Raw genomic sequence first — 27784 nt, 5'->3', positions numbered from 1 at the left:
ACATAATTATGAATTCATAGTAGTTGCAAAGACAGTACTGGGAGGTCCTGTGTACTCTTCATCCAGTTAACCCCAGTGGTTGAACCTTCCGTAACCCCCACGGCAATCAAGACACAGAACTGCCCCAGCACAGGGATGCTTTCCTTCCTGCCACCCCTCCCGACACACCCACCCCTTCACTCACTCCCACCCTCATCCACGGCAGCCGCACATCTGGTCTCCATCTCTACAATTTTTATCATTTTGAGAATGGTATCTAAATGGAATCGCACAGCATGCAAATTTTTGAGAGTTACTTTTTTCTCTTCCCTCCGCACAACGCCCCTGAGATCCAGCCAAATTGTTGCTTTTACCAAGTAGTCTGTTCCTTATTTATTACTGTTCCTTTTTATTAGTTAGTACCCCATGGTCCAGAGAGACCACAGTTTGTTTACTGTTTACTGAAGGACATCTGGGTCATTTCTCATTTTTGGCTAATACAATGAAAGCTGCTCTGAACATTCTCGTACTTGTTTTTGTGTGAACAGAATATTCTTTTTTTTTTTTTTTTCTGGGGCAAATGCCCAGGAGTATAGTTTCATGGTAATATGTTTAATTTCTTAAGAAACTGCCCAACTATTCCCAGGCTAACATTTCACTCTTCTCAGCAATGTAGATGAGTGAACTGGTTTCCCTGTATCTTTTCAGGCATTTGGTATCGTTCCTATTTCTTATTGTAGCTGAGGCAGGAGTGAGGCCTTCCTCCCACCAGCGCCTCTGCATTTCCACTGGGAAAATGGGAGTACGAGGGATTATTAACTTCGTGGTTATACAACAAACCTCCCCACCTCACATTTTCCCCTAGTGGGAAAAAGGTAGTGTTGCCAAACAGAGCACGAGATTACAGCAATACAGCAAATACAGCACCCAAAAACCTGCTACATGAAATTCAAGTTGGAGTGTTTTTCTAAAGCTTAGCAATCCTAGAAAAAGGCTGCCCTACCTGAACCTGGGAAGTCCCAACAGTACAACATTCCAAAAGAGATTATTGGATTATTTCCACTAGATGTAAGTGGCCAGAAAGCAACTACATCTTTTTGTGCTTTTTATTCTCCAAACAGAACAGGAGTGTCTCAAATTCTAATACACTGTGTGGCTTCACAAGGTTTTCTCTGAGACATGAAACTTCTTTTTGTAAGGGGCCCTGGAGTTCCCACAGCCAGCAGGACTCCTGAGGGAGACCCCACAGTGCCTTTCTGCATGGGGAGGCAGCCCTGGGCTCTGCCTCTGGCGCTGACCAGAGTGACCTGGCCAGGCTGTCACCGTCTTCCACACTGGGCTGGGAGAGCGCAGGGCCACACCCCTGCAAAGAGGAAGGCAGCATGCCACTGCCTCCCTTCCACCCTCCCCACATCTGAGGAGGACTATTTGCAGACCTGACACTGCCCTCCTGTGCTGGAGGGTGGGGGCCCAGATGGAGGAGGGCCCCCATCAGCTCAGGAGTACACGCTGTTGGGTAGCGCCTGGGGTGGGGGCAGTACTCCCGGAGCGCCTGACCACACAGGGATGGCCAAGCAGGGTGGACAGAGGCTACACAGCCAAGGGCTGAGGGACACCTCTGAGGGGTTTGCTTTGGACTGGGGGTTCCGTGTGTGCTCCCTTCCCAGGCCTTGCACTGGCCCGCTGCCCCCCCACCCACGGCCAATGAGGTACTCTCAGAGCTGACTCATGGGGTGCAGAGGTTTCCACTGTCTATTGGGATGCGCTTCTGTCGGAGATGCTCCTGGGCACCCTAGATCCCAGCTCCCGGGCTCTCCTGCCATCATCGTCCCCGTGATTCTTTGATGCAGCTGTGTGAGGACAATATTTAAAACAAAGAGTATCAACAAAATGGCATACCCTTAATATTAAATGCAGCTCTTGTAACCCCTCTATGATAACAAAAAATAATTCTTGCCTGCTAAATTTCCAAAGGGCAAAAACCTGCAAATATGGGGATAATAGCAATAATGTACACCTTGCAAAGGTGTGGGGTACAAAGAAGTATGTATGTGTGAAACCCATGAGACTGTATAGTGAAGATCTGTGCAAGTCACTAGAAATTAACTAAACATCAATAGAAGAAACATGGTAACAAAGCAGCAGCAAAAGCAGAAACAGGTGTCAAAGGGCCTGAGCTGGGCTGCTGGTTATGGATCCAGGTTCCTGCCCCTTAACAAATGCTATGACCTGGGGAAAGGGTAGCAACTTCTTTGTGAGCCCATGCAGTGGAACGTTTTACAGTCAGCTAGAATCTTGTTTTCAAAAAATAATTTTCAGTGACACGGTAAAGCATTCATGTTATGACGTTAAGAGGCAAAAACAAAACAAAACCAAAAAAAACAGGACAAAATTTCAAAGGATCACAAATTTGCAAAAGCAATATGGCCACAGGCAGAGATCCATTGTTTCATGGAACAAACCATTCGTGGAGCTCCTCGGCATCAGGGTCCGCACACACAAATAACCACGTTGAGCCTCTAGCCGGTGGGCAATCCCTTGTGGGAGCACAGTACCTTCCACAACACGACAGGGCAGCAGAGCTGGGGTTTGGGGGATGCGGCAGGCCTCATGACTAGGGAGCTGGAGAAGACACACACTGCTTTCCAGAGAGTTGCCCCTTGGGCGAGTTTTTGTTTCTGTTTAACTGAGGTCAATAGTGACGTACATAAAGGGCACTGATCTCAAGTGTAAGCGAATGCCTGTGACATGGAGGGTCGCTGTGCAACCACCAGCCAGATCAAGACATCCCCGGCCCAAGTTCCCTCCTGTCCAGCTCAGTCTCCATCCCTCCCAGGAGCGATTCGGACGTCTCCCGCCATAGGTTGGTTTACTTATTCCAGCGCTTTGTGTAAATGGAATCGTACAGTATATATTGTCACTCGGTATATATTTAATACTCTGTGAGATTTACAGTTGTGTGTACCCATATTTCATTCCTTTTTTTTTTAATTGTTGTGTCTTGGGGCGCCTGGGTGGCTCAGCTGATTAAGCATCTGACTCTTGCTTTCAGCTCAGGTCATGCTCTCAGGATCATGAGATTGAGCCCCGTGTGGGACTCTGCGCTCAGCACAGAGTCTGCTTGGGATTTTTTCTCTCTCCCATCTTCCTCCCCCCCAACTATTTCATGCTCTCTAAAAAAATAAAATCTTAAAAAAAAAGTGTGTGTCTTTTGCATGAATATACCTATTGGTGGAAACTGGTCTGGTTTCTCTTCTGGCTATTTAGAGCTGTATTTGATACATGTCTTTCGATGGCATTGGTACTCCTTTCTCTGGGGTATACATTTAGCAGTGGAATCGCTAAGACCCAGGGCAGCTGTGTTCAGCCTTAGCAAAAACCACCAAGGGGTTTCCAAGTAGTTTTACCCTCACATCTCAGTGTTAGAGACTTCCAACTGAACTGAATCTTCACATGTGCATCAATGTGGCAGTCTGAGAAGGCGGTCGATGGAGAGTCCAGTTAGGGACAAAGATATTCTGGGTAAAGGGAAGGTCACAGAGGCCCCTGGTGACCATGAAAACATGCCACTCAGTTCTCCTGCTCTGAATCCACCACCGACAGGCACCGAGGCCATTCTTCCCAGACTGCCCTGGTCAGGGACCCGCTACTCATCTAACAGACCACTTCAGCTTGAGAACTGTCTAGCTTGGTGCGACAACCTTCCAGCTGAGCTACAGCCAGTGGCCCTCCCTCCTGGACCGCCTTTCCTGCTCTCCTTCCCAGGAGTCAGACTTGGAGAAGGGTCCCTGCTGATCTTGGATTAACGTTCTAGCTGTTTCTGCAGAAGCCAGAGAACAGTGGAATGACAGGTGTGCCATTCAGCAAAGCTAACAATACAAATGACCTACAACAGATGAGCTATGTCCACACTGGAAGCGCTCTGTGGGTACTAGTGTCTGGTCAGGCACCAGAGCAGCAGGCTCCACCGAGCACAGTGTCGGGAGGTGGAGGGGGGTGGGGGGTTGGGGGGGTTGGGGGGGTAGGCTGGGAACCGTGTCTATTGTTTGGAAGACAATGGCTCCCATGGGTATCTAAGCTGGTGGCCCCAAGTACTGACAGCGGTCTTTCCTCCTCACCCTCGGTCTTTCCTCCTCACCCTCGAGCAGCAATTCGCAGAACAGGGGGAGAACGGCCCCTGGGCTGTCGTGAGAATCCTCCTGCTGAAGAAAAGTGCTCCATGCTATCTTGCTGAATTCCCTGCCCTCTGTCTTAAGCGAACTGGATGCCCAGTTTGGTCCACCGTGGTCTTGGCTGGATGTCCTCTTTAGCGTAAGAGCGCCCCCTGGTGGGAAGTGCTCTTCTTCACCGAAGACCCGATCCTAGGCTTCCAGACTTGGACCCCACTTAGATTGGAAATGTGACATTCACCTGGCAAGTTGCAAGACGCAATGCAACCAGACTGTCCCACTTCGCGGTCCTCGCCACTTGCCCATTGCCACATCTCCTCGGTTGATAGCTAGAATGAAAGAGCACACGGGCACCGACTACCAGCCCTGCTTCCAACTACCCAATAATAAAAAGACTTGCCCAAGGTGTGCCTAGATAGGTCAGTCGGTTAAGCATCGACCTTCCACTCCGGTCATGATCCCAGGGTCCTGGGATTGAGTCCAGCATCGGGATCCCTGCTCATGCTCTCTCTTGCTCTCTCGCTCTCTCTCTAAACATAAATAAATAAAATATTTTTAAAAAAAAAAAGACTTGACCAAGACGTTTATAATCATTTAATGAATGTTCCAAACACACCTTCACTGTGCTACAGGTGAATTTCATGATGATGGAAGCTGATGAACGACCCACCCAGGCAACCACATGATTTACTCACAGTTTCCAGACATTTGGATATCAACCAGAGAGATTCAGTAGGGTACAGCAGGATCTCCCAGCCAGAGGCTCCTTCGGATTTTCACTTTCCTTCTTTCTCCTCCCACTGAGGACCTTCTCCAGGGCACGGAGGCTCAGGACAGGAGAAGGGGGTTGGGAGGGTCCCACTAACCAGTGCAAAACGTGCTGGGAATGTCACACTCTAGACCCAGTAAGAAGACGCGGAGGCACATGCCTGGGGCAGGCCTGCTCGATAAATAAATAACCCCCAGAAGCCACCGCAGGGCACCAGTGGGCCCCAGGACACTGCGCCAGGGGAGCCATCCCCGCCCCCCAACCACCGCCTGGCCACAGAACGCTCGCTACGTGTTGCACACCAGCACATCTGCAAAGGGTCCTAGGAGGATCTTGTTGAAGATGCAGCGGACCCACACCAGGTAGGTCGTGAAGGGCTTGATGTTCTCGGTGAAGGTGTGGTTCTGCAGGGCCAGGATATAAGGCACGTAAGTGTTCTCCCCCTGCTCCTGGAGCCACACCTCATACTTCACCTCCCTCACCTTCAGGTACTTGAGGTTCCAGGGGATCTGCCAGGAGACGGTGAGGCGGGCCTCGGAGGCACCCTGCACAGACGCCTGGCACCGCGCCTCCCGAACCTTGCCTGGGTAGAGGCTGACGGTCCACTTCTGTTTCCGCGGCCCAGGCCGGCCCTTCACCACACGCCGCACAGTTTGGATGAGGGACGGGATATCTACCTTGGTGTCCTGGTAGATGCGGAAGAGCCACTCGGGGTTCCGGCAACAGAGATGCCGCGGGACCTCACGGCTCTGGAGGATACGGGCCTGCTCAGCCCGGTCCAGGTGGGTGATGCCCCCCTGATCCCAGGGCCGCTCGGGGTGCGTGACCGTGTTCTCTAGCATCGTGTTCCGCCAGGCTATGTACTGGAGGTCCATGCCAGGCAGCGTGGCCAGCGTCTTATAGGGGGTGTAGTGGTCCGGATTGACCGCATAGGGGAAGAGCTCGACCACGGTTGCCCCGCGGGGCAGGAAGAGGGCAGTGACCAGCTGGGCCCCGTGCATGCTGACCAGCATGGAGGCGTTGCTGACCAGCCGCACAACGTCAGCGAAGGCATGGTCCTCTAGGGACACCGTCACCGTCTTCATCTGGAACTCCTGGGCCAGCGCCAGCAGCAGCTCTGCCTCATTCAGGATGAGTCTGTTCTGGGTGCGGCTGAAAACCAAAATGTACTCTTCGCCCAGGGGAGCCCCCGCGTGGCTCACGTTCAGCTTTTCCATCATGAACCGGGCAAACTGCCGGATCTCATTACCAGACACAAGGATGTTAGCCTTGGGGCCCTGGGGCTGGACGAAGCCGTACTGGTACCAGGTGGTGATCTTAGAGAGACCCACGAACGCGTGGGAGAAGCACAGCAGCCGGCCCAGCGCCTTCAGCTGCGCCCGCAGGAGCGGCTGCTTGGGACTGAGCAGCCTGTACAGGTCAAAGTGAGCGCCCTCGCTCCAGCCCTCCATGAAGAAGAGCCGCGCCTCGTGCGCCAGCCCTGGGAACTGCCTCAGGGTGTAGAAGAGGGGTAGTAGGTCGTCGTGGAAGACGTGCATCAGGTTGTCGGGGTTGAAGCGGTTGGCGATGAGGGCCACGTCGGGCACGAACACGGGCTTGGGCATGAAGCGCAGGGCGGCGACCGGCAGCTCCACGAAGTTGAAGTACTGGGTGTTGTGGTCCTCCACGGTGGACAGGTCGAGCAGCGCCGGCTGGAAGCGCCGGGAGCCCAGGTTGGGCAGCATGACCGAGGCGTTGCCGTGGAAGAAGATGAACTCCTCGGCCTCGTTGGAGTAGCAGAGCCACTTGAAGCGGCACACACGGTCGGTGTGCGTGCGGCCGCTGCACACCATCTGCGTGCCGCCCTCGGCCAGGAGCTGCAGGGCCTTGGGGTAGTCGATCCTGGGCGCGGGGGCGGGCTCCGGGGCGGGGCGGCCGGCGGCCAGCTCCTCCTCCAGCGCCGCCGCATGCTCGCGCAGCCGCACGTGCTTCCACAGCACCGCCGCCAGCACCGACACCAGGAGCGCGTTGAACACGGCCGACAGGTGCATCCTAACGCCGCGGTGGGGCCCTACCGCCAGCACAGCCCCCGGGCGGCGCCACTGGCCTGGCGGGCTCTACCCATCCCTCGCGGGCGCCCCTAGCGCCAGCACAAGCCTGCGGGAGACAAGGAAAGGGAAAGATGTTGGCCCCATCTGTCCATCTGTCCGTCCGCAGCCACGTTGGGCTCCTGTCGGGCGCGGTGCCCGTACCGTCCCTGCTTATTCTCGCCCTCCCTTCCCCACCGCTCCCATGGGGGCGGTATACATCTCTGCGCCCTGCCTTGGGACTTGACCACATCACTTGCTTTGGCCAGTGAAATGTCAGCAGGGAAAACAAGATCAGATGCTTGAAGAGAGCTTGTGTGACTGGCCCGGCCTCCTTCACACCGAGGACGTTGCTGAGGGGAGAATGTGCGCAGCCTAACTTCCTGGTTCCAGGAGGAGCGACAGGAGTGCAGTGCGGAGCTACTGCAGCCAAGCCCAGTCTAACCCAGCTGACCCCTGGTTGGCCAGTGACCCTGACATGCAAACAGCTGGGCTGGGTGAGTGCTCACTGTTGGATGTCATTGAAATCCTGTGGCTGTTTGGTATGAGGCACTGCTACTACGGGAAGAGCTAACCAATGGAGCATCTGTGACCAGAGCCACAGGGAGGGTCTCCTCCAGGGGCCTGGCATTCCTGGTCCTGTGAGGTAAGGACTCTTCCTTACATGAGCACAGAGGCCAAGCTGTACACCAGGAGCCCAGTGTCCCCTTCTTAGGACCCATGGCACATATGCCCAGGGGATGTGGGGTATCATCTGCTCTTACTTAAAGCTACTGTTTGGAAATCATGCCTGCTATCTTTTAGATTCCCATGAAAGGAAGGGTAGATATTTGCCCCATCCCTGGTCCAGTGAAGGAACTGTATCTGGACGGCACCACTGACACGCAGGCCTGCAGAGAGGCCTGGCTGGGCTGGTGGCATTTGCTCCATTTTCCTGCACTAGCAGGAAAGCTAACATTCTTGCTCTGAGGCCCAGGACTGCTCAGATTTGAGGTGTCTCACCCTGTGCCCTCATAGAAGCTGCCCAGGGAACCCCTGGTGACTGGCCAGCACTGCCCTGGGGTGGGACTGGAACCACCCCTTTATTCCCCTGGGGCGAGTTGGACTCTTGGGGTCTTGTAACTTCTCTCTCCCTGCAATCACAAAAATCAAAAGTGCAATCCTGCCCAGAAAGAGACAGGGGCTTAGACTAGTTTCCCTCAGAAGCAGGATCGGAGACAAGGATTTGAGCCAAAATAGTTTGAGACATTATCCAAAGAAATCCCTGTAGGAGAGTGGGAGGGAGGAGTGACACCAATACAGGCACATTAATGACAGGTCACTATTCTGAAGAGGCCGGGCTATTCGCCTTCCTATTCCTCTCCGGCACTAGCTGAAGGCCATTCCTGGGGGTACCATCTCTTCCAGCGGCCCTCATCTAACAGTTCAGGATGCACACATTCATACATACGCACACGTTATACTGCACCCCCAAAAGTTCACGAAGAATTACTCTGACCAGCTATAATATACTCCAGTGTTTCCTTTTCTAGTCCAGTATATTAAGTTTGTTCTAAAAAGGGGGGGGGGGGGCATGTTCCTCTTAATTGAATTTACAACCAAAAGGGTTGGCAATTTGCTGTTAAAAAAAAATAAAGGTCTAAATTATCACATGATCTCCCTGGTATGAGGAAGTTGAGAGGCAACGTGGGGGGTTGGGGGGATAGGAAAGGAATAAATGGAACAAGATGAGGTCGGGAGGGAGACAAACCATAAGAGACTCTTAATCTCACAAAACAAACTGAGGGTTGCGGGGGCGGGGAGGGAGAGGGTGGTTGGATTATGGACATCAGGGAGGGTGTGTGCTATGCTGAGTGAAGTGTGTAAACCTGGCCATTCACAGACCTATAATAATACATTATTATAGGGGCTATAATACATTACATGTTAATAAAAAATATTATTAAAAATTTTTTTAAAAAAGGTCTAGGGGTGCCTGGGTGGCTTAGTCAGTTAAGCATCTGACTCTTGATTTCAACTCAGGTCATAAGGGGTCATGAGGTCAAGTCCCGCATTGGGCTCCAAGCTGAGCATGAAGAAGATTCTCCCTCTCCCCCTGCTCCTCCCAGCTGCCCCCCTACCCCCACACACGTGCTCAACTCACTCTCTCTAAAACAAAAACAAAAGTAAAAACTGGTCTAGACCACAGATTCTAGACCTGGCTGGTTCCTGAAATCCCCAGAGGCCCTTGCTAAAACCAGATACTGGCAGGCAGGAATCCTATAGGTTCTGACTCAGTAGGAGGTCTGGAGTACGGCTTAGGCATCTGCATCTTTTGTTCCTTGTTTCATTTTCCCTTCTTCTTGCAGATTATCTGAATTCCATTTTTAGGTACAGTGTTTCTGAGTGTATTTCTCGGTGCAGAGGTTTTAGTGGTTTCTTTAAGCACCATACAATGTATATGCAACTTAGCAGTGTCTACTGGTAGTGACAGTCTACCTCTTGACTGAGGACAGAAACCTGATCTCCATCTGGGCTCTTTCACCCTCCTCCCTTATAATATAATTATCTTCAATGTTTCCTCTACATGCATCAAAATCCACGTCAGACAGTGCTCTAATTTTTGTTTCAACTGTCAAGTGTAATCTCCTCAAGAGGGAAAGGAGAGTTCATTATATTTACCCACATTTTTACTCTTCCTGTTCTTTCTTTGTCCCTGATGTTCCAGGTTTTCTTCTGCTATCACTTCTCTGGTGAACTTCCTTTGGTCATCATTTTAGGGAAATTTGCTGAGAGCAAATTCTCTCGGTGTTCCTTCAGGTGAAGAAAATGTCTTGATTTCACCTTCTTTCCTACAGAATATTTTCACTGGGAGAGAACTTCGGCGTGACAGTGCTTTCTCTCAGCACACAAACGCTTAGGCTGGGCAGCCTCCCTCCGGCCACCATGTGTCTGAGGAGGAATCTACTGTACGTGAAGCGCCTTTCCCCTGGATGTAGTACGTCCTTCCTCTCGCGTGGCCCTGAAGAGAGTTCTTTTGTCTACTTTTCAGAAGCCTGGTCATCAGGCCTCCAGGTCCACGAATGCTAAATTTTAAAAAAGTATTGTCCTAGAGATGTCTAAGGCTCCGTTCAATTTGTTTTCCCAGTCTATTTTCTCTTCACGGTTTAAACTGGATAATTTCTACTGTTTGTTTTCATGTTTACTGCTTCTTTCTTCTGTCATCTCCATTCTTCTCCTGGGCCCACCAGTGATTTTTTGTTTGTTTGTTTGTTTGTTTGTTTGTTTTGGTTACTACATTCTTCAATTCTCAAATCTCCATTTAGTTCCTTCTATCTTCTCTTTCTTTGCTGAGACTTATCCTGGAGCTTATATTAGGTTTTCCATTTCAGCTGGTTTTTGCAAGAACCATGCTGGTGGGGAAGGGAGAGTGCTGACTCTATCGTTGGGTAGGGGGAAATCCACGCTCCCTTGCTTGGCCTCCAGCAGCAGCACTCTGGCAGGGAAAGTGAGAGATACGGCATAACCACTGAGAAGGGGTGGAAATCTAGACTCCTCAGCTGGCCTCAGTAGGGGTGTCTCATCACCACTGGGTGGGGGTCCAAGTCTAGGCTCTGGTGAAACCTCAAGGGGACCGTGGTGGCAGGGAAGGCGGTAAAAAAGGGATCTTTTTACCTTTGGGTTGTGGTAAAAGTCCATGCTTCTCATTCAGCCCCATGGTGGGGGGTGTGGGGGTGCTTTGCTAAAGATGGGAGGTACCTGGTTGGTTACTGCAAAGCAAGGATGGATGTCTTTCTATTCAGCCTTTACTGAAGCTGGAAGGGAGGGGAGAAGCAGTTTTCCCTGGTGTTTTACAGGAAAATGGTACTATTGTCAAAAAGGTATTGTAAGGCTGCTCCTTTTCCAGTCCTTTGATGAGTGACAGTGAGCTTTCCCTGGGGCTTTTTCTGGTCTATGCTCACTGACATTTCTGGGTTGGTTTCTTTAGCATACAGTCTAGGATACACAGGAAGCAAAAAGAAAACCCAAGGAACAGACCATTGTGTTGTTCCACATTCTTCTTTCTACCTTTCAGTCTTCTCATGTTTTATACCTAATGTCCTGTGTTTTTAGTCCTGTGTTTTAGTGCATGGTGCCTGGATAGGGATATTCCCCTCCATTTTGACCAGAACCCAAAGACTCATTGGTATCAGCTTTTTTACCAAGCTCCCAGGTAATTCTGGGGTACAGCCACATTTGAGAAAAACCAAGAAGAGACTCTTAACCAAAGAACCAGGCCATGAGTCCCCACAGCCCCCAAAGTCTTAACTCATTCCAGCATCAATTCAAAATTCTAAGTCCAAAGTCTCATCACCATGGGATATGGTGAACTAGGGCTTCCTGGAACCTTGGGTGCCTAGTAGCTTGCAGACCTGATTCTTGGAGGCTGCCAAGGCTGGCGGTAGGCAACAAGGACATGAGGCCAGGGTCTTGGGCCTCCATTTACCTCCAAACAAAATCAAGTCCCTTTAATTTCTTATATTTAGGGGTAACTATAGTGGGTTGAATAATGCCCCCCAAATTCATGTCTACCCAGAGCCTCAGAATATGATGTTATATGGAAATAGGGTCTTTATGCATATAATTAGTTAAGGTTTTTGAGACGAGATTGTAATCTAAATGAGGCTCTAAATCTAATGAAAGTGTCCCTGTAAGAGGCAGAAAAAGACACTGAGGAACGGAGAAGATGGCCACATGAGGGCAAAGACAAGAGACTCAAATGATGTAGCTATAAACCAAAGACTGCTCGGGATTACCAGGAGCCACCAGACACTAAGAAGAAGCAAGAAAGGATTCTTTCCCAGAGTTTTCAGAGAGGCCTGGCCCTGTCAATATCTTTATCTTAGACTTCTAGCCTCCAAAATTGTGCAAGAATAAATTTCTGGCCTTTTAAGCCTCCACATCTAGGGTTAAATGTGCTACAGCAGCCCTAGGAAACTCATAGGAGTGCCACAAAAGTGTATTTAAAAATGGGGTTCTTCACTCGCAGAAAGGAATTCCACTGTTAGTCAGGTTAACAACCACTAAGCAACTCCTCATTTTAGAGAGGTGAAGAATTTGCCCCAAATCACCCAGCAAGTCTGTAACACAGCCAGGATTAAAAATGGAGGCGTGCTAATGAGCTGGTGAGCGCTGCCTCCTGAAGACAGGCTGGGGAGAGCCACTGGGCAAGTGCAGGCCTGGCTGGGCAGCTTCTGAGCTCAGGGTCTAATGAAGGTAGACCCTCCTTGTGCAGCCCAGCCTCTCCGCATCTCTACCCCGCCGCCTCCCTCTAGGGCCGGGCCATATCTGATATGGATGAGCTGCTCTGAAGCCCCTTGGGCACAGCTCTGCTCAGGAGGGTAGGCCCACAACATCCCCTGCAGCCTCCTCTGCCCAAGGAAACTCCTGTGGAGTCCTCCCCTTGCCAACGCTGCCACACCTTCTGCTAACTCTCCCTAGAACAGGGAGACAGGTAGTCCACACGCCTTGGACTTAGGGCACCAACTCCACCTTACTCGCATATGTCTGACCGACTGGTTTGCTCTTCTGGAGACACCCGATCACCAGGAGATCTCACATCACTCCCCAGACCAACCTGGCTCTGAGTGCCCGCTGCATTACTGGTGGTTGGTAGTTCCTGGGAGAGGATGTGCGCTGTCTAGGAAAGTTTAAGGAAAAGGCCAGAAGACTCGGGTTCAAACCCCAGCTCCCTGACTTAACCGTGTGGCCTTTCTGAAGGCAGGTTCCCCGTCAGCAAAGGTAAATGTGCAGCCCCCACTACACAGGGTGGTGGAGTGGGTCAGAAATCAGGTGTCAGTTGAACCTCATGAATACTGAGAGCCGACTACTTCTGCAACTGCGTGCAACTGCGCACGATTAGGTTCAAACTAATGAGTGTCTAGCAGAGGGGAAAAGAAAAAAAAAATTGGGGCATCAGATGGTTAATGAAGGGCCACGGGGATGCACGATAAGGTCTGGCATTTTAAAACCTTCTGGACATACTTGGCTGCCTTCATCTGACCTGAAGCAAAAGCTAACCGCCGCCGAGGCGGAATCTGTCACTTTTCATTACAGTCATTTGAAACAAAGCATTTTAAATCTAAGAAGATTCCTCCCAAAGATGGAGACCAAGACAAGATATGCTGTCACCTGTTGGTACCTTGGGCCAGACGGGTCACCAGCTCTACTCCTTGGGCTCCCAAGTCAAATGTATTAATAAGTGACAGAGGGGACATTGTTTCTACCCAGGCTTCCCGCCCCTTTACCCTGCCTAATAAAATTCCAGGTTTGGCCAGGAGCCAGCCCTTTCCTTGATACCCACCAGGTGCAAACAAAGCCAAGATCGACCTCCCACAACCAGAGAGCATGCTTCTGGAGCCAGTTACTGGCCCAGGGGAGGCCACTGCCAGAGTAGAACTGAACAGAGCAAAGGGGGAGGAGTCACAGTCCATGTTCCCACCCACCGGAGAGGAAAGGAGGAGCTATCCCAGGGCTGCCGCCAGCCATCTGCTGACCAGCTGGACAGTGAAGCCAGGATGCCAAGGACAGTATGATGGAGGAGAGAGACAAAGGACCCCACTGATGTCTCGGAGCCCTACATGCCTGGACTTCCGGCTGTGAGCTTTCCTGATTATCGAGCTCAGTTTTGGTTTCTCCAAACCAAGAAAACCTGAGGAGAACGTCTTTACAGGCTGTTGTGCAGGAAGCAAACGCATGGGGTTCTGGCCTGTGCCTTCTGCTTCTGAGCTCTGCTCTAACGTAGTGGGGCTATTTGGCATCAGTTTCCCCACAACCCTTCTGACTCTGGTAAACAAAGCCCTCCAAGAAACTCTTGTATTAGCAATTAGAAAACAAGTGTATTCATTGTGGGCCCAAGTGGAGCTACAACTTTCCACATGGGTTCCATGGGGTAGGGAATGTGGACTAAGGTAACCTTAGTGTCACAGCATAGGCAGTACGTGGGGCTCTGGTGAGCCCTGCAGGCTTCTTCTGAGGAAGAAATGAATCCTTCTGGTTTGGCCATTCCCTTGAGCTTTCAGAGGAACCAGAAATGTCATCTTCAGAGTAGAAAGAAAGAAGGTGGTGGGGAGGGGGCATCCAAAGATGCAGGAGACCACACAGTCTGGTCTGGTTAGGTAGATGGTTCACACAGAGGAAAAGCAGAAGAGAGACTTGGAGAAATCAGCTAAGGCCCGAATGTCAATGGCCTTGATGCTGGGTCAAGAAATCTGAACTCTAACCTCTAGGCAAAGGGGAGCTACTGAAGGTCTCTGAGCAGAGTAGCATGGAAATGGGGGGAGAACAGAGGTAGAAAACCCAGTGACAAGCTCTCAGCCTCGGTGTCTCTCCACTCCTGTGGGAGAAAAGAAGGGGTTCCCCAGAGAGGGAGCTCTGCATGAAGTGGTACAAGGAGCATGTTCCTTATCGCAAGTCAAGTCCCGAAGTCTGCAGATGACTTATGTGACATAAATTCCCGTGAACTCAAAGCTAGTCCTTTAACAGAACTCCCACTCACCCAGTCCCGTTGGGTCTTCTTGGCCTGCAGGGAAGAGGATAAAGTCACAGCTATCCTGAGAGCCCATGAACCCCATGTCCTTCACGCAGGTCTTCTAGGCCTTCACAGAACAAGAGCAGAGAACTTCTGCTCCGGAATGAGAGGAGAGGCTGCAGGTGGCTGCCTTCCTGGCTGGGGTTTGCCTATGTTCCCATCAGCCCTGTTAATCTCCAGGGGAAGGTCTTTGCAAGCCCAGAACTTACAGCCAAGAAAAGTGCTTAAACATCAGTGTTTCCCTGTCTTTTCAAACCTAAGGGCCCACTGATAAAAAAGAGAAACTCTTTCATTTTCCATACCAACCTGTAAAGCCCAACATCTCCTTCCCCAAGCATGCCGCATTCATAAGAAATTTTCTGCAAGCTCCACCCCCAAGATTGAAAGATTTCATCAACATTTACCTTCTGAGGTTGGTATTTTGTATCTATATCTGCATATGTAAAATCATATGGCTGCATATATGTTTACAAAAACATATGCTCCCCCCACCTCCACCCCTTGGAATTCTCCAGGCAGCCCCAGCGAAGAACTACTTCACTATTAGGTTGAATCACAGTACATTACTGATACCTGACCAATTCTGACCATGTCCCATGGTTCCACCATGGACGCCAACTATCCTTACCACAACCGTGTACGGACAATACAAGACTGCTCAGAAGGGAACACCTGCATCCTGAGCGTGACATGACCACAGCTGCAGGTTCTGACGAGAAACAAAAAGACACAGAAAGAAGTCCCGGGGTGGTGGAGAGGGAAGAGTTCATTTATCCTCAAGGTCAGGAGAGGCCAGAAGGGCAGCATGTCTCACTGGGAAGCTGGGGAGGCTACTTGGAGACCTTAGCTCAGATCTGGGCCAGGGAACTGAGGAAGGACCCAGGCTGACATGACAGGAAAAGTGTGAGCAGGAGGAAGAGCTGTGAGGGCTGGGGAAGTGAGGGGTGCACACACATACATACAGCTCCTAGTTCTGACCCATGGGAGCACCTGGGAGCAGGGACAGCATACCTGGTATAAAGGTCTTGCTTTCTAACACTGGCCCCTCTCAGGAACCAGGGCTCTGTGGAAAAATCACTGTTTCTACAGCTCAGGCAGGGAAAATATAAGAGTTGTTGGGAACATCTTGTACTACCAGATTGTAAGTTCTCAAAAAGTGATGAGGACATATCAAGAAGGCTCAGGATCTAACCTGAAGGAGCTAAATTTGGGACAATGTAATGAAATTAAAAAGCAATAGTTATGGATTAAAACCCACAGAATAAAATAAGCATGCATGAGTCAATATTGATATGAATAAATAAGGAAGAAGGAACAGATCTTTCTTACAGTAGAACTCCAATTAATACATGCAGAAGCAATGATGGAAATAGAAAATCACCGTTTGGCAAGCATCACAGTAATAATGGTCTCAGGCAAGATCCACTACTGGATGCTAAAATTAGTGGGTGGAAGTTTGAGAGATAGGATATTTGCATCCTCTTGACAATCTCCCTGGGAGATACATATCTGTTACAAAGGCAAAAACAGAAAGTTTATGGTACCAAAAAAAAAAAAAAAGAAAGAAAAAAGAAAGGATAAAACTTCATGATACAGAGGCCTGGCAGACAGCCCCTCAACCAAGTAACTGATGTTAATATCACCGGGAACAATTTCCTGGCACCATGTACCCCTTGATATGGTGCCCTAAGAAGGGCACCTGACTTCTGTGATTTTCTTACCTGAAATACACTACCTTAGTCTGTATGTCCAAAAGGGGAAAAGGTGTCTAGCTCCCCTGCTAGCTCTGAATACAGTGTATAGATAAGCTAGTAGAGAAAACATTAAACCCAAATAGAAGGACATTCTACAAATTACCTGACCAGGACTCTTCAAGAGTTAAGGTTGCGGAAGACCAGGAATGACTGAGAAGCTGTCCCAGACTGAAGAAGTCTAAGGAGACACAACAACGAAACATAATGTGGCAATTTGGACCCAGAAAAGAATGTCAGTGCATAACTGGCAGAATCTGAGTAAGGTCTGCGGTTTAGGTAGTGGTGCTGTGTTAATTTCCCGCTTTTGATCATGGCACTGTGGTTATGTAAGATTTAACATCAGGGGAAGCTGAGTGAAGCATTTATGGTAACTTTTCAGTAAGTCTCAAATTATTTCAAAATAAAAAGTCACAACAAAATAGATAACGGGAGCCTGAACAGCTCAGTTAAGTGTCTGACTCTTAATTTCAGCTCAGGTCATGACCTGATCTCGGGGTCCTGGGATGGAGCCCTGCGTTGAGCTCTCTGCTCAGCAGGGAGTCTGCTTCTCCCTCTCCCCCTGCTTTTCCCCTGCCAACCCTACTCAACCCTGCTCATACTGTCTTGCGCCCTCTCTCAGATACGTAAAATCTTTAAAAAATTTAGATAACTTAAGAAAGAAGAAAGAAGAGATTAAGAGTGGTTATAGGTAAAATGACACATACGTCGTTTGTCCTAAGATACTCTAGCAAAGGGACTCCTGGCTGGCGCAGTCAGAAGAGCGTGCAACGCTTGATCTTGGGGTCGTGCGTTCAAGCCCCGCATTATGTTAGGCACGGAGCCTACTTTAAATAAATAAATAAATAATAAGATAAAGATACTTCAGCAAAAAAAGGATGGAAACAGATGCAACAAGACAGTAGCAAATAGATCACTGTGAAAAATGGTGATGGGGGCCTTTCTAAGATCCTTTCTTGTGTCTGTTTAACGTTTTCCATAACAAAAAGTCAAAAGGTTAAGGATAAAGAAGCAAACAAATCCCTATTTACAAATGGCAGAGTTCCAGAGAGCAGCTGAGTAATAAATGAATATTTAGACAATATAAGATAAATGGCTGTCCCCAGAGAGAGGAGAGGCAGACGAGCAGGGCCTGAGCAGACGCGTGTTCTGCTCCCATCACAGACAGAAATGCTTCCAGCAGCAGCTAAAGCTACAACAGCCACACCCCGGGGACATCAAAAAGCAAGACCTGCAGGGAAATGAGCAAAAGGGAGAGGAAAAACCAACCTCTGACCTCAGTGGGCACCTCTCTGATGAGCATTCTCCCACCTGCCCCTCTCCTAGGCCTCCCTGTGCTGGAATGTAAGCTTGGCAGCAGGCAGGTGAGGGTGTGGTATAGGGCCACAGCAGGAAGGGGCCAGGCCTCTCCTCTGGACCTGGGGGACTGTGTGTGCAGTAGCCAATCTCCAGGCAGGCTCAGAGTAGAGCTGGGGTTGGGGGTGGGGAGCTGGAGCCAAGCTTACGGGAACCAGGAAACATGGGGCTGGGGCACTGTGGGGCAACTAGGCAACCAGACAGAGGCCAGCCTTTGAGCCTGAGCCTGGGGAGTTGGGGGGTGGGGCACTGTTTCTAGTTAGATGCTAAGTTACCAACCCCTCCCCAGGACAGCCAGAAGAATGCAGACAGAAAGCAGGACAGATACAGACTGGCTCACAGGGCCCTTGAGGCTCTCAAGTTGCCTTCCAAGGGGGAAAATGGGAATGGAATTTTTCTGGGGATAGACAGAGCATTTCGCTAGAAATTGTGTGGTGGTTGGAGCATGGGGCCCAGAGGAGGGACCGCCTGGGTTTCTAACTTTACCATGTACCAGCCAGGCAGCCTGAACCAACGCCGGGTGGGAACAGTTACCCCTCCCATGGAACAGCTGAATCACTTACAACACTGCAAGTTCACTCTCCTGATATTGAAATATAAGTGTGTGAGTAAATGAGTGAATGAATGAATGAATGAATACCCCATTCCCATGCTGTCCAGGTTGGAGAGTTCTGAGGCATGTTCTACACTGGCTCCCGAGCTCCCTAACAGATGGGGTGACTGCCTGGAGTGGGCACTGGCCTGTTGCATGTCCCCTCCTCCCCGTCTCTGGTCTCAGTTCTTCAGTCCCTTAATCATGTCTGTTAGGAAGGAGTGCTAATAATCTCCTGTACTTGCATCTCTGTCTCAGGATTTACTTCTGGAGGAAAGTGAACTAACACGGTCATAACTGTATTTTGCCACATGGAGACAGGTGAAAAACCACCTTGCATTTTCCCTTGCCGTGAAGTAGCCAAAGTGCAGCAGGAAAAAGCCAACAGGTACTTGGGCAACCAATGGTTATTATAAAGTCTTTTCAGTCTATTTCCCGTACTCCCCCTTCCCCTGACCCCCAACTGCACTGCAGCAGCTGTGTAAGACAGCAGAGCTCAAGGATCAGGCAAAACGTTCAGAAGAGTTTTCAAAAGATACGGATGGAGGCAAAGAGCTCATTAATCAGACCACTAGCACTGAAGAAGATGAAAGCGGCCTTTTCCATCACCGTTTCAAAATGTTTCTGGATAATGAACTCTAGGAGGAAGTTCAAAATGGTGAAGAATAATTGGGCCACGTTGCTTCCTGGACAACGGATCCCATGATGTCCCCTTTCTCCAGGCCAATTTTCAGTGCTCCTGGAGAGGCCACCAGTCTTGGTGACAGCAGGGCAGTGGTAGGGAGATGGGGGTGTTGAAGGAGAACTCAGGTCGCCATTCCTGGCCTGGGAGACTAGAAGAAACACTCAACCAAGCTGCTGCCTTCTGCAGGACTGCGGCCTCTGTGGCTGACAGGACGGCTGTGTCCAGTCCTGAGGTCTGACCCACTGTTTAGTGCCTCTCCATGCACTTGAAGGACCCAACAACCTCGGGCCTTGTGTGCCTGTTTTTCTTTTAGAAAGCTGAGAAAATGAAACTTGGAAAAACCATCGCTGCCCATGACCCCTCTCATTCCTGCCCTGAGTAAACACGACGAGGCTTCTCCATCACCCCGGGATCCCCAGCCAGACATCCCGTGGTGTGCCTCCAGTTCCAACACCCTACCTGCACTTGAAACGGATCCCCAGATGACTGCCAACTATCAAATATACACCGCTCTGACCTCCAGACATATAATAAAGATCATGCAGAAGAAAAATCCACTGCCCATGCAAACGGGCACCCCAACACAAGCCAACTTCTCTTTAAGCTTATCTTCCTAGAAGAAGAGACGGGTCGTTCTAGTGCCCCAGAGTCTCCTGAGTCCTGTCTGCTGTCTGAGAGGATACAACTTTTCCACACAAGGCACAAGGCTGCTGGAACAAACCAAAGGCCGACCCAAACCTTGATTCTACTCCTCAACAGAAATTACCTCTGTGGCACCTTTTCCACTTGTGTGGCCGGAGCCTGATTGTTAATCTGTGTTCTTTGGAAATAAACTTGTTACGCGGACAAGGCAGTCCCTGTTGGACTCTGAAGGTTCGGCACCAATAGCCTGCATCCCGCTGCTTCCAGCAAGCCTACTCCCTGGCAGGGAGGCCCTGAGGAGGGTATTATGGACAGACCACCCTTGTCTCAAATTACCTATCAATCACTCTGCCCCAGCCAAAGCCTGGTTGGGTGCAGTGGGCCCCCCAGGAGGAGTAAGGAGCAGGAAGAGAAGGCAGGGAAGGTTGCACATGTTCACACAGAACAAGGCTCTGGGGCAACATAGGGACAGAGGCACTGGCCCCGAGCTCCCATCTTCTGGCTGACCCAAGCTCTGAAGAGATCCCCAAAGGAAACTCCTCCTGGAAACATCTGCCGAGGCCTGGGTCCCTGGAAAGCTGTGCCCTGGAGTCATTCTTGGTGGAGGCTCTTAGACTCCTTCCTTCATTCTCTCAAAAACAGGCTTTGTGGGGCGCCTGGGTGGCTCAGTGAGTTAAGCAGCTGCCTTCGGCTGGGGTCATGATCTCAGGGTCCTGGGATCAAGCCCTGCATTGGGATCTCTGCTCAGCAGTGAGCCTGCTTCCCTCTCTCTCTCTCTGCCTGCCTCTCTGCCTACTTGTGATCTCTCTCTGTCAAATAAATAAATAAATAAAAATCTTTAAAAACACACACACACACACACACACCAAAAAACAGGCTTTGCTTAGACGTGGACAGGCATGACGTGGAACTTAGTTAACGACCAATAGGGCAGAGTCACTGACCAAGCAAGAGGGCTGCCACCGCCGACCCCACCCCGCCTGTCCCCTAGCCCCACCCCCGCACGGGGGCACCCTGGCCCTCCTTAGCTTCCCACTGACTCCGCCTGAGCGAAGGTACCAGGTACTGTGGGGGAGAGATGATCTGTATGCATCTCCGTCAGTCGTATGTATATTTACTCATGAACCTCAGTCCCAAGTCTTAAGAGGACAGGAAGAGAATGGGGGAGTGAGGCTTTGCATCAGCCCAAATTAAGGTATGTGCAAAAGACACAAACTTGAAAAAAAAAAAAATGTCCTCAAGGCCCCCACTGTGGCCGAGGGGGATCAAGAGACTGTTGTTCAAACCCGATGGGCCACAACTGCTGCGGCAGAAGGGCGTGTGTGTGCTTCCTTGCCGGGGCTGGGGTGGGGTGTCACCGCAGGATGGCCTCCTCCCAGCCCAGAAATGTCGGGGAAGCCTGGGATGCACTGTGTGCACACCACAGCCCTTCCTGGGTCCAGCCAACCCAACTCCTCGTCTGATCACTCCCTGCACCATCCCAATGCACGGTCACTTAACCTTACCTAAAAATCCCTGCCTTCACTGGTCTTGCCGGAAGGGCTCCCGAGAGGAAGAGCGCTGTCAGGTGGGTAACAGGAGGATCTGCTTGGGAAGCCAGAAAGGCCTAGCTGATCTCCCACCCACGTCAGCGCATCCGATCTGGGCTAAGTGTAGGCATGGGGGCACACAAGACCACTGCGGAGATTTCAACCCTCTTCCCTGATGGTCGTGGCCAAGAATTCTTCCTGGGCCACCCGGCTCACACTCACCTTCCTTCAGACCCTAGGTATGAAGCCATTTTAACACCTCAAGCCTCAATGCCCTTATCTGTGAAATGGGAATAATAACCTCCATAGGGTGCTGTGAGAATGGGGTAATACATGGAAAGTACCTGAATAGACCTCAAAACACATCAGCTGCCAGAATCACATTTCAACAGGGTTCCTCAAATTAATAATGAATGACACACAGGTACCAGGCCAGCCATGCAGCCCCAAATCATTCCTAAAGGGACTGAACCCCCCAATGGCTTTGGGGTACATTCACCATCCCTCCCAGGTTCGCTCAGTCTTCCTAATGACTTGCCTCCCTTCCCCTGGGAAGAGAGCCTCCAAGCAGCCAGTCCCCAGCATGAAATTAACCACTTCAGCCATGGCTACCTTCAAGACCGTATGTCGGCAGTGTACTAGAAACTGTTGTACATCTCCTCATTTCATCCTTACGCCAACCCTAAGGGGCTAGCCTAGCACTGTCATGTATTCCCCATCTGCACGTCAGGACACAGAGGCAAGGTGGAGCTAAGTACATGAGTCCCAAGGGCCTCAGGCTGTGTGGAGTGAAGTCAGGATTTGAACACCGAGCATGTCAACACTGCCTATGCCAACAGCCCAGACACCATTTGGCCCTCATCTCCTTGGCCTGCCAGGGCACAGAAACTCAGCGGATGCAATTATCACTGCCTTTATTGTTCTCTGCCTTCTCTACATTGGGCACCAGATTTTAGGACCCAGCTGGTGTGGGGCACAGAGCACATAGTGACTCAGCCACAAAAAGCGTGACAAAGCACAGTGAGAAGGCAGCCATCTGCAAACCAAGACGAGGGGCCTCAGGAGAATCCACACCTGCCAGCACCTCGAGCTCGGATTTCTGTCCTCCAGACCCAGGAGACATAAATGTCTGCTGCTTGTCACCCCAGTGGCGGCACGTTGGTATGGCAGCCAGAGCTGGCTGAGATGAGGAGGTAGCACCAGGCCACTTTCCTGCCAGGACTTCCTCAGCTTGAGCTTTCATCTGGGCATCTGGCCTCCCAGTCCCAGGGCCAATGCCCCACTTCGCTCGCCCCATGTGCTCTTAGCTCCAGTGAGTGTGGGAGTTCATGCCTCCTGACCTAGGCCTAGAACTCCCGGAGCATTTATGTCTTCTTAGACCCCAAGGCTCTAATGAATGGCTTTTCAGGGCCTGGGTCTGGAGCTGGCCAGAGCCCCCCAGAAGTGGACCCTGCACCCAGTGCTGGTGACCAGCCACAGAAGATGAGCCACCGTGGCTGGCAGCCTCTCGTCCAGCTGCCCAGCTCTGTGCCTGAGGGTGTGGCAGCACCATGGACACCTGCGTCCAGCACTGTTGGAGTGGAGGGGGTCCTAGAAAGGAGGGAGCACTAAGGCCATGGGGTTCTAATAATATTTGGCTGCTCCAGGAGCTGAAAACTGCTTCGAATTGGCAGCACCCTTCTATCTGCCTCAGTTTCTAAAGGGCTTTTTTTTTTTTTTAATCTCTTGTTTATTTCTTTTTTCCCTTTCCTTTGAAAATAATTGGACACAGGCCTTTCTGATCATTGCAATAATAATGGTAATAGAGGCAATTCAGCAGACCAAAGGCTCCAACCTCTCCCTGACGCTTGGCTCAAGGCTGCGTACTCACTGTCCAGCCTGGAAGGGGCCCTGTGTTATGCTTTCAAAATGGAGAAAAGAGACAACTCTTAGCATTAAGATCGTACTGATGGTAGGCTACCAATGGCAGTGAAAGGTCTGATTCTCTGACAGAGGTCAGGCCCTAAACAGGCAGCAGTGAGGACATGGGAAGCCAGACAAAAATAGAAGGATCCATCAGTGTCCTGGCTAGCTCAGGAAAAGAGGATGTTGGCTTCTGGGCAGGGGGTGGCAGTTAATGCTACCACCAGCTTCCTTTATTGAGCACCTCCTGTGTAACAGGCACCATCCTAAGCCCCTTTCCTGCCCCTTTTCCGTGAAGGCTCACAAAAGCCCTCCAATGTAGGTACTAGAATTAGCTTTGTTTTCTTTTAATATGAAAAAAAAAACACAAAGTTTAGTGAGATTAAGATGCTTGCTCCAGGTCTTAGAGCTCAAGCAGGGGCCCCAGGATACAAACCCATGTCTGACTACCAGGGGTCTTATTCACCGTGCTTCAGACTCGGCAGTAGAGTCAGTGACAGAGGAGCAAGGCAGACGTCAAGGCAATGAGTTTTTGTCACTCAAGGGCAGAGCAGGTGTAGATGACTGCGGAAACGCAGACCCACAGGCCCACCACTGTAACTTAGCAACCCACTGCTTCCTTGTGTAATTCCTCCCCACTGGGCCAGGCAGAGACACCCGTGCTGGCAGGCAGCTCAAGGGAGCTGTGGCCATTCTCTTGCCCCAAGGAAAGTCTGGGTAACACAGGGGGGTGATAATTATCCCACCTGCCCCGTTGCTGGGCTGAGAGGGTTAATCCACTAATTTAAAGTGACAAAACCTTCTATTTTTAGAACTGAAAGAGCCCTTAGAAATGATCTGCTCCATCTCTTTACTTTATAAAAGAGGTTGAGAGAGGCAGCGGCCAGGGCAGCTGAGCTCTCAAAGGCTGCCAAGATTAAAACAGCAGGTGTTCTCAGTCCAGAGCTCCTTGTCCTCACACCCATGGCTCTTGGGTGGCCCTCCTCGCAAAGGCAAAGATCAGGCCCAGAGAAGAACTCTTCCGGGCCCTTAAACAAGATCACTTCTTCTCAGAATCAGGCTCTCCAGGCCTCACGCAGATGGCGTCCTTCACCAGCCCTGCGGTCCAGGGGCCACAGGGCCACACTACTTCCTAACACCTCATCCCCCAGGCTCACTCACTGGATGTGGCCTCCAGCCTCATCCAACCTCAGGCATGGAGAGGAAGCACAAGCAGCCAGACTGTAGGGTCCCCACCTTGAAGACCCCCTGCTGCGATGCTGGAGGCTGCCCTCTGGCTGCCCGGCCCGGCCCCACCCCTCCGTTCACAGCCAGGCCTCAAGAACTGGGAGGACCACAGGCTGCAGAGAAGTAAATGGCACTGGTTCTCCAGCTGAAAGGCCAGAAGTGAGCTCCTGTCCCATCACTTAGCAGCTGCATGATCCTAGACCAATTCTCCTTCTCCTCCTCCTCCTTCTTCTTCTTTTTGACAGACAAAAAGTTGTACATAATTAACCTGTAAAACTTGATGTTCAGAAGCAGGTATACACCTGTGAAGCCATCGCAATAATCTATACCATAAACCTGTCCATCACCTCCAAAAGTTTCCTCCCACCCTCTTATTATTTTTTTGTGATAAAAATATTGAACATAAGACCTACCATCTTAGCAAATTTTAGAGTATAATAGTACAGTCATGTTAACCACAAGCACTAAGCTATACAGTAGGTCTCTGGGACTTAGTCGTCTTGTATACCTGAAACTTTATAGCCTTGACTAATGCCTCCCTGTTCCGCCTCATCCCAGTCCCTGGCAACCACCATTCCATTCTCTGCTTCTATGAGTCCGGCTATTTTAGATTCAACTCATAAGTGATAGCATGTATTATTTGTCTTTCTGTGGCTGGCTGGGCTAATTCTTAACCCTTGCTAGTCTCCTTTTCCTGGCGTGAAAAACCAATACAATTATACCTACTTTATAGGCAAAACAATGCCTATAGTATTTATAGTATTATTATTATTATAACGCTCTACCGCCCATTCAGTGGCTCTTACTCTATGCCAGAAACACACTAAGTGCTTTAGATGAACAACCTCATTTATTCCCTCCTACAAATCTAAAATAAGTGCTATCGATTTCATCCCACATTTGAGGAAGTACATGCATTGTTGTTAAGTGAATTTCCCAACATCACACAGCTGTGAAGTGGTGGGGTTGGGATTCGAACCCACGTCTCACTCCAAAGCCTATGCTGACATTTGTGGGCTATGCCTTTCATGTTCATTATTTTACCCAATTTAAAAACACCTATCAGGGGCACCTGGGTGGCTCAGTGGGTTAAGCCTCTGCCTTCGGCTCAGGTCATGATCTCAGGGTCCTGGGATCAAGCCCCGCATCAGGCTCTCTGCTCAGCAAGGAGCCTGCTTCCCCCTCTCTCTCCCTACTTGTGATCTCTGTCAAATAAATAAATAAAATATTTAAAAAAAAAAATAAAAACACCTATCAGGTGTTAGGCAGGTCCTGGGGGAAAGTATCCACTGACAACCAAAGACTGCCGCAGACCCTTGGGGAATGGAACATTTGGTAATTTAATTTTCCAATTAGCTCCATATGCACTAGAAGCCTTTGTTTGTTGCTCAATATTTTCTAAAGCCTGGCTCAGAGCAAGAACTCACCAACCAGAAGGAAACTTTGAACACTGCTGCAGCTGCTGTGTCACTGACACTTCCAGGCCACCAGGATGCGAGCGTGGCCACAGGGTGGTCTGGGGGAACTCTGTCACCAGCACCCCATCCTCCTCTTTGCTGAAGATCTCCACTCTGTGCTTTTCTCCTCACCCTCCTGGGGCCCAAGGCTGGCCATCCCTGGGGAAAACGGGACCCATGTCCTTTTCTGGCTCTAGCACTAACTGGGACTCAGATGCTTCCTCTGTAATGTGAAAAGGATAAACTGGAAGATCTCCAAGATCCATGAGAGGCAGAGAGAGCAGCTAGTTCCAGTACAAAGACGGACCTGGGTTCCAGCCTCACCTCTAACATTTGCTATCTCAGCAACCACAAGTGCTACCATCTGCTGCACAACCACTGTGTACCAACACTGGACTGAGAGAACTTGCACAGCATTATCTCATGTAATTGTCACAGCAAGCCTGTCATGAAGATACTTTTCATTCCAATTTTGCAGAGGAAGAAACAGAGGCTCAGAAAGGATAAGTAACTTGCTCAAGGGCACTTAAGCTCAAACTAATAAATGAGAGCCAGGATTTGAATGCCCAGCACATGTAACAGTAAACATTTGGTGAATAAACTCTATTCTGTCTGTGTTCTTAGCCACTAAGTCCTATCAAGCTCACCCTGTAACCTTTCCTGTGCTGGGCCTTGCTTCCCCCGAGTGTACTCTCTGAGAGTAAGTAAGCAGACCCTAGCCGCCCACCACCAGGTGCAGGGCTCTGGCCTGAGGACCCTAGATCTTAGCAGAGGATTCTCATCAGTGACCAGGAGATGGGGTCTACCCGCATGCAAGGGGGCAGGAGTCCAAGTGGGTCCCTCCAAAGGTTACCCTGGCACTGTCAAGCAAGCCGTGGCAGGCTCTTATCACCGGGCGCTTATCACCCCAAAGAGCCCAGGAATCAGCCGCAGGGCTGCACAGGTACTGCCTTCCAAGGGAGCTCCAGAGGCCCAAGCCCCTCCGCGCACGTCGCTGGCTCCCAGCCAGTCGTGCTATTCCATTCCCAAGCTGAAGGGCGTGAGGACCTGCTGCCAGTGCCAGCCAAGAGCTAAGGGATTCAACGGGCGTGCCTGCGAGGCGCCGCCCGGACCCGCGGCAGCGGGACCCCGAGGGTCCACCTATCCTCACCCCCGCCCCCATCCCGCGCCTCTGTCACTCCGCATCATCCGTCACTTCTTGGTTCTGCAAACTTCCCTGGGCTCCTCTTTACCCCAGGGCTCGGCGCTCCCGCTGATCCCTCCCGCGGGAGGTCCGGGGCCGATCCCTCAACTCCAAGCCCAGGGGTGTCGCGGAGCCCCGGCTAACCCCAGCGCGCGTCTCACCTGCAGCCCGCAGGCCAGGCTCCGCTGTGCTCAAGCGTCCAGGTGGGCCCTCGGCGGACCCGGCTTTGGCCCAAACAGCTGCCGCCGCCTCCCCCTGTTCCCGCTACAAGACCGGGAGGCCCAGGCATGGAGTGCAGGTCCCGAGGCGCCGTCCCGTCCGCGGCCGCAGGGCTCGCGGGTGCCCGCCGTGCGCCAGCTCGGCTGGCGAGCCCGGCGCGGCAGCCTTTCAAGAGCGCACGCTTGCGGACTCAGCTGCCCCAACCCTAGGCCAGAACCACCCTCTTGGCTAGTGGGATTCTGGGAATTGTAGTTTGTCTCCGAAAACACCCCACCGCTTCAGCCCACGGAATCCTGGAAGTTGTAGTCTCCTCCCGTGAGAGTCACAGTTTACTTGGTGTTAGATTTTTACAATTATAGGAGTCCTGATAATAAATGTAAATTCAAGTTAAACCAACAGTCAGATATCATTTACAAAATCAAAATACACCACATGTTTTTAAAAATATCTATAAATACAAAAGCCATATCCAGTTCCCCATCCCATCCCATAGGGCTCAGACCTTCCTAAAAGGGGCAAGCATTCCCAGCTCTTATGGCTGCTGCATGAGTACCGCCCACTCTGAAATACACATATGACCCTATTTCTGGATTTATAAATTTTAGACCTCATGGCTTTTTACTAGAATAAAGGAGAATTTAACTCATTTAAATATGTTCACCAACCATTACTACCTGCATCCCCACTGAGTTATGAGACATTTCTTTTT

At 50.6% G+C, this 27784-nt stretch overlaps 1 protein-coding gene and 1 long non-coding RNA gene across 2 annotated transcripts; both read right to left on the bottom strand.

Annotated features, from left to right (window-relative positions):
* Window positions 1–144: 144 nt before the first annotated feature.
* On the bottom strand, window positions 145–20275 carry LOC123394493. Its single transcript, XR_006609272.1, has 3 exons — window positions 17553–20275; window positions 16390–16464; window positions 145–1829 (listed from the first exon to the last, which is right to left on the bottom strand). It is a non-coding gene; the product is annotated as an uncharacterized LOC123394493 (long non-coding RNA).
* Window positions 5055–27291, bottom strand: POMGNT2 (protein O-linked mannose N-acetylglucosaminyltransferase 2 (beta 1,4-)). The gene is made up of 2 exons (XM_004754290.3): window positions 27018–27291; window positions 5055–7053 (listed from the first exon to the last, which is right to left on the bottom strand). Exon 2 carries the CDS (start codon window positions 6945–6947, stop codon window positions 5205–5207), a length of 1743 nt encoding a protein of 580 aa, XP_004754347.1. The 5' UTR covers window positions 6948–7053; window positions 27018–27291; the 3' UTR covers window positions 5055–5204.
* Between the last annotated feature and the right edge of the window lie 493 nt (window positions 27292–27784).

The sequence above is a fragment of the Mustela putorius genome, unplaced genomic scaffold (assembly GCF_011764305.1).
Source record: "Mustela putorius furo isolate JIRA1106 unplaced genomic scaffold, ASM1176430v1.1 tig00003834_pilon_pilon_pilon, whole genome shotgun sequence".
NCBI classification, from domain to species: domain Eukaryota; kingdom Metazoa; phylum Chordata; class Mammalia; order Carnivora; family Mustelidae; genus Mustela; species Mustela putorius.
Note: the sequence above shows the minus strand (reverse complement) of the source record. Positions and strands in the feature narration are given on the sequence as shown.

Coding starts and splice junctions, on each gene's coding strand:
- POMGNT2 (XM_004754290.3), bottom strand. CDS start 6,947: ATGCACCTGTCGGCCGTGTTCAACGCGCTCCTGGTGTCGGTGCTGGCG.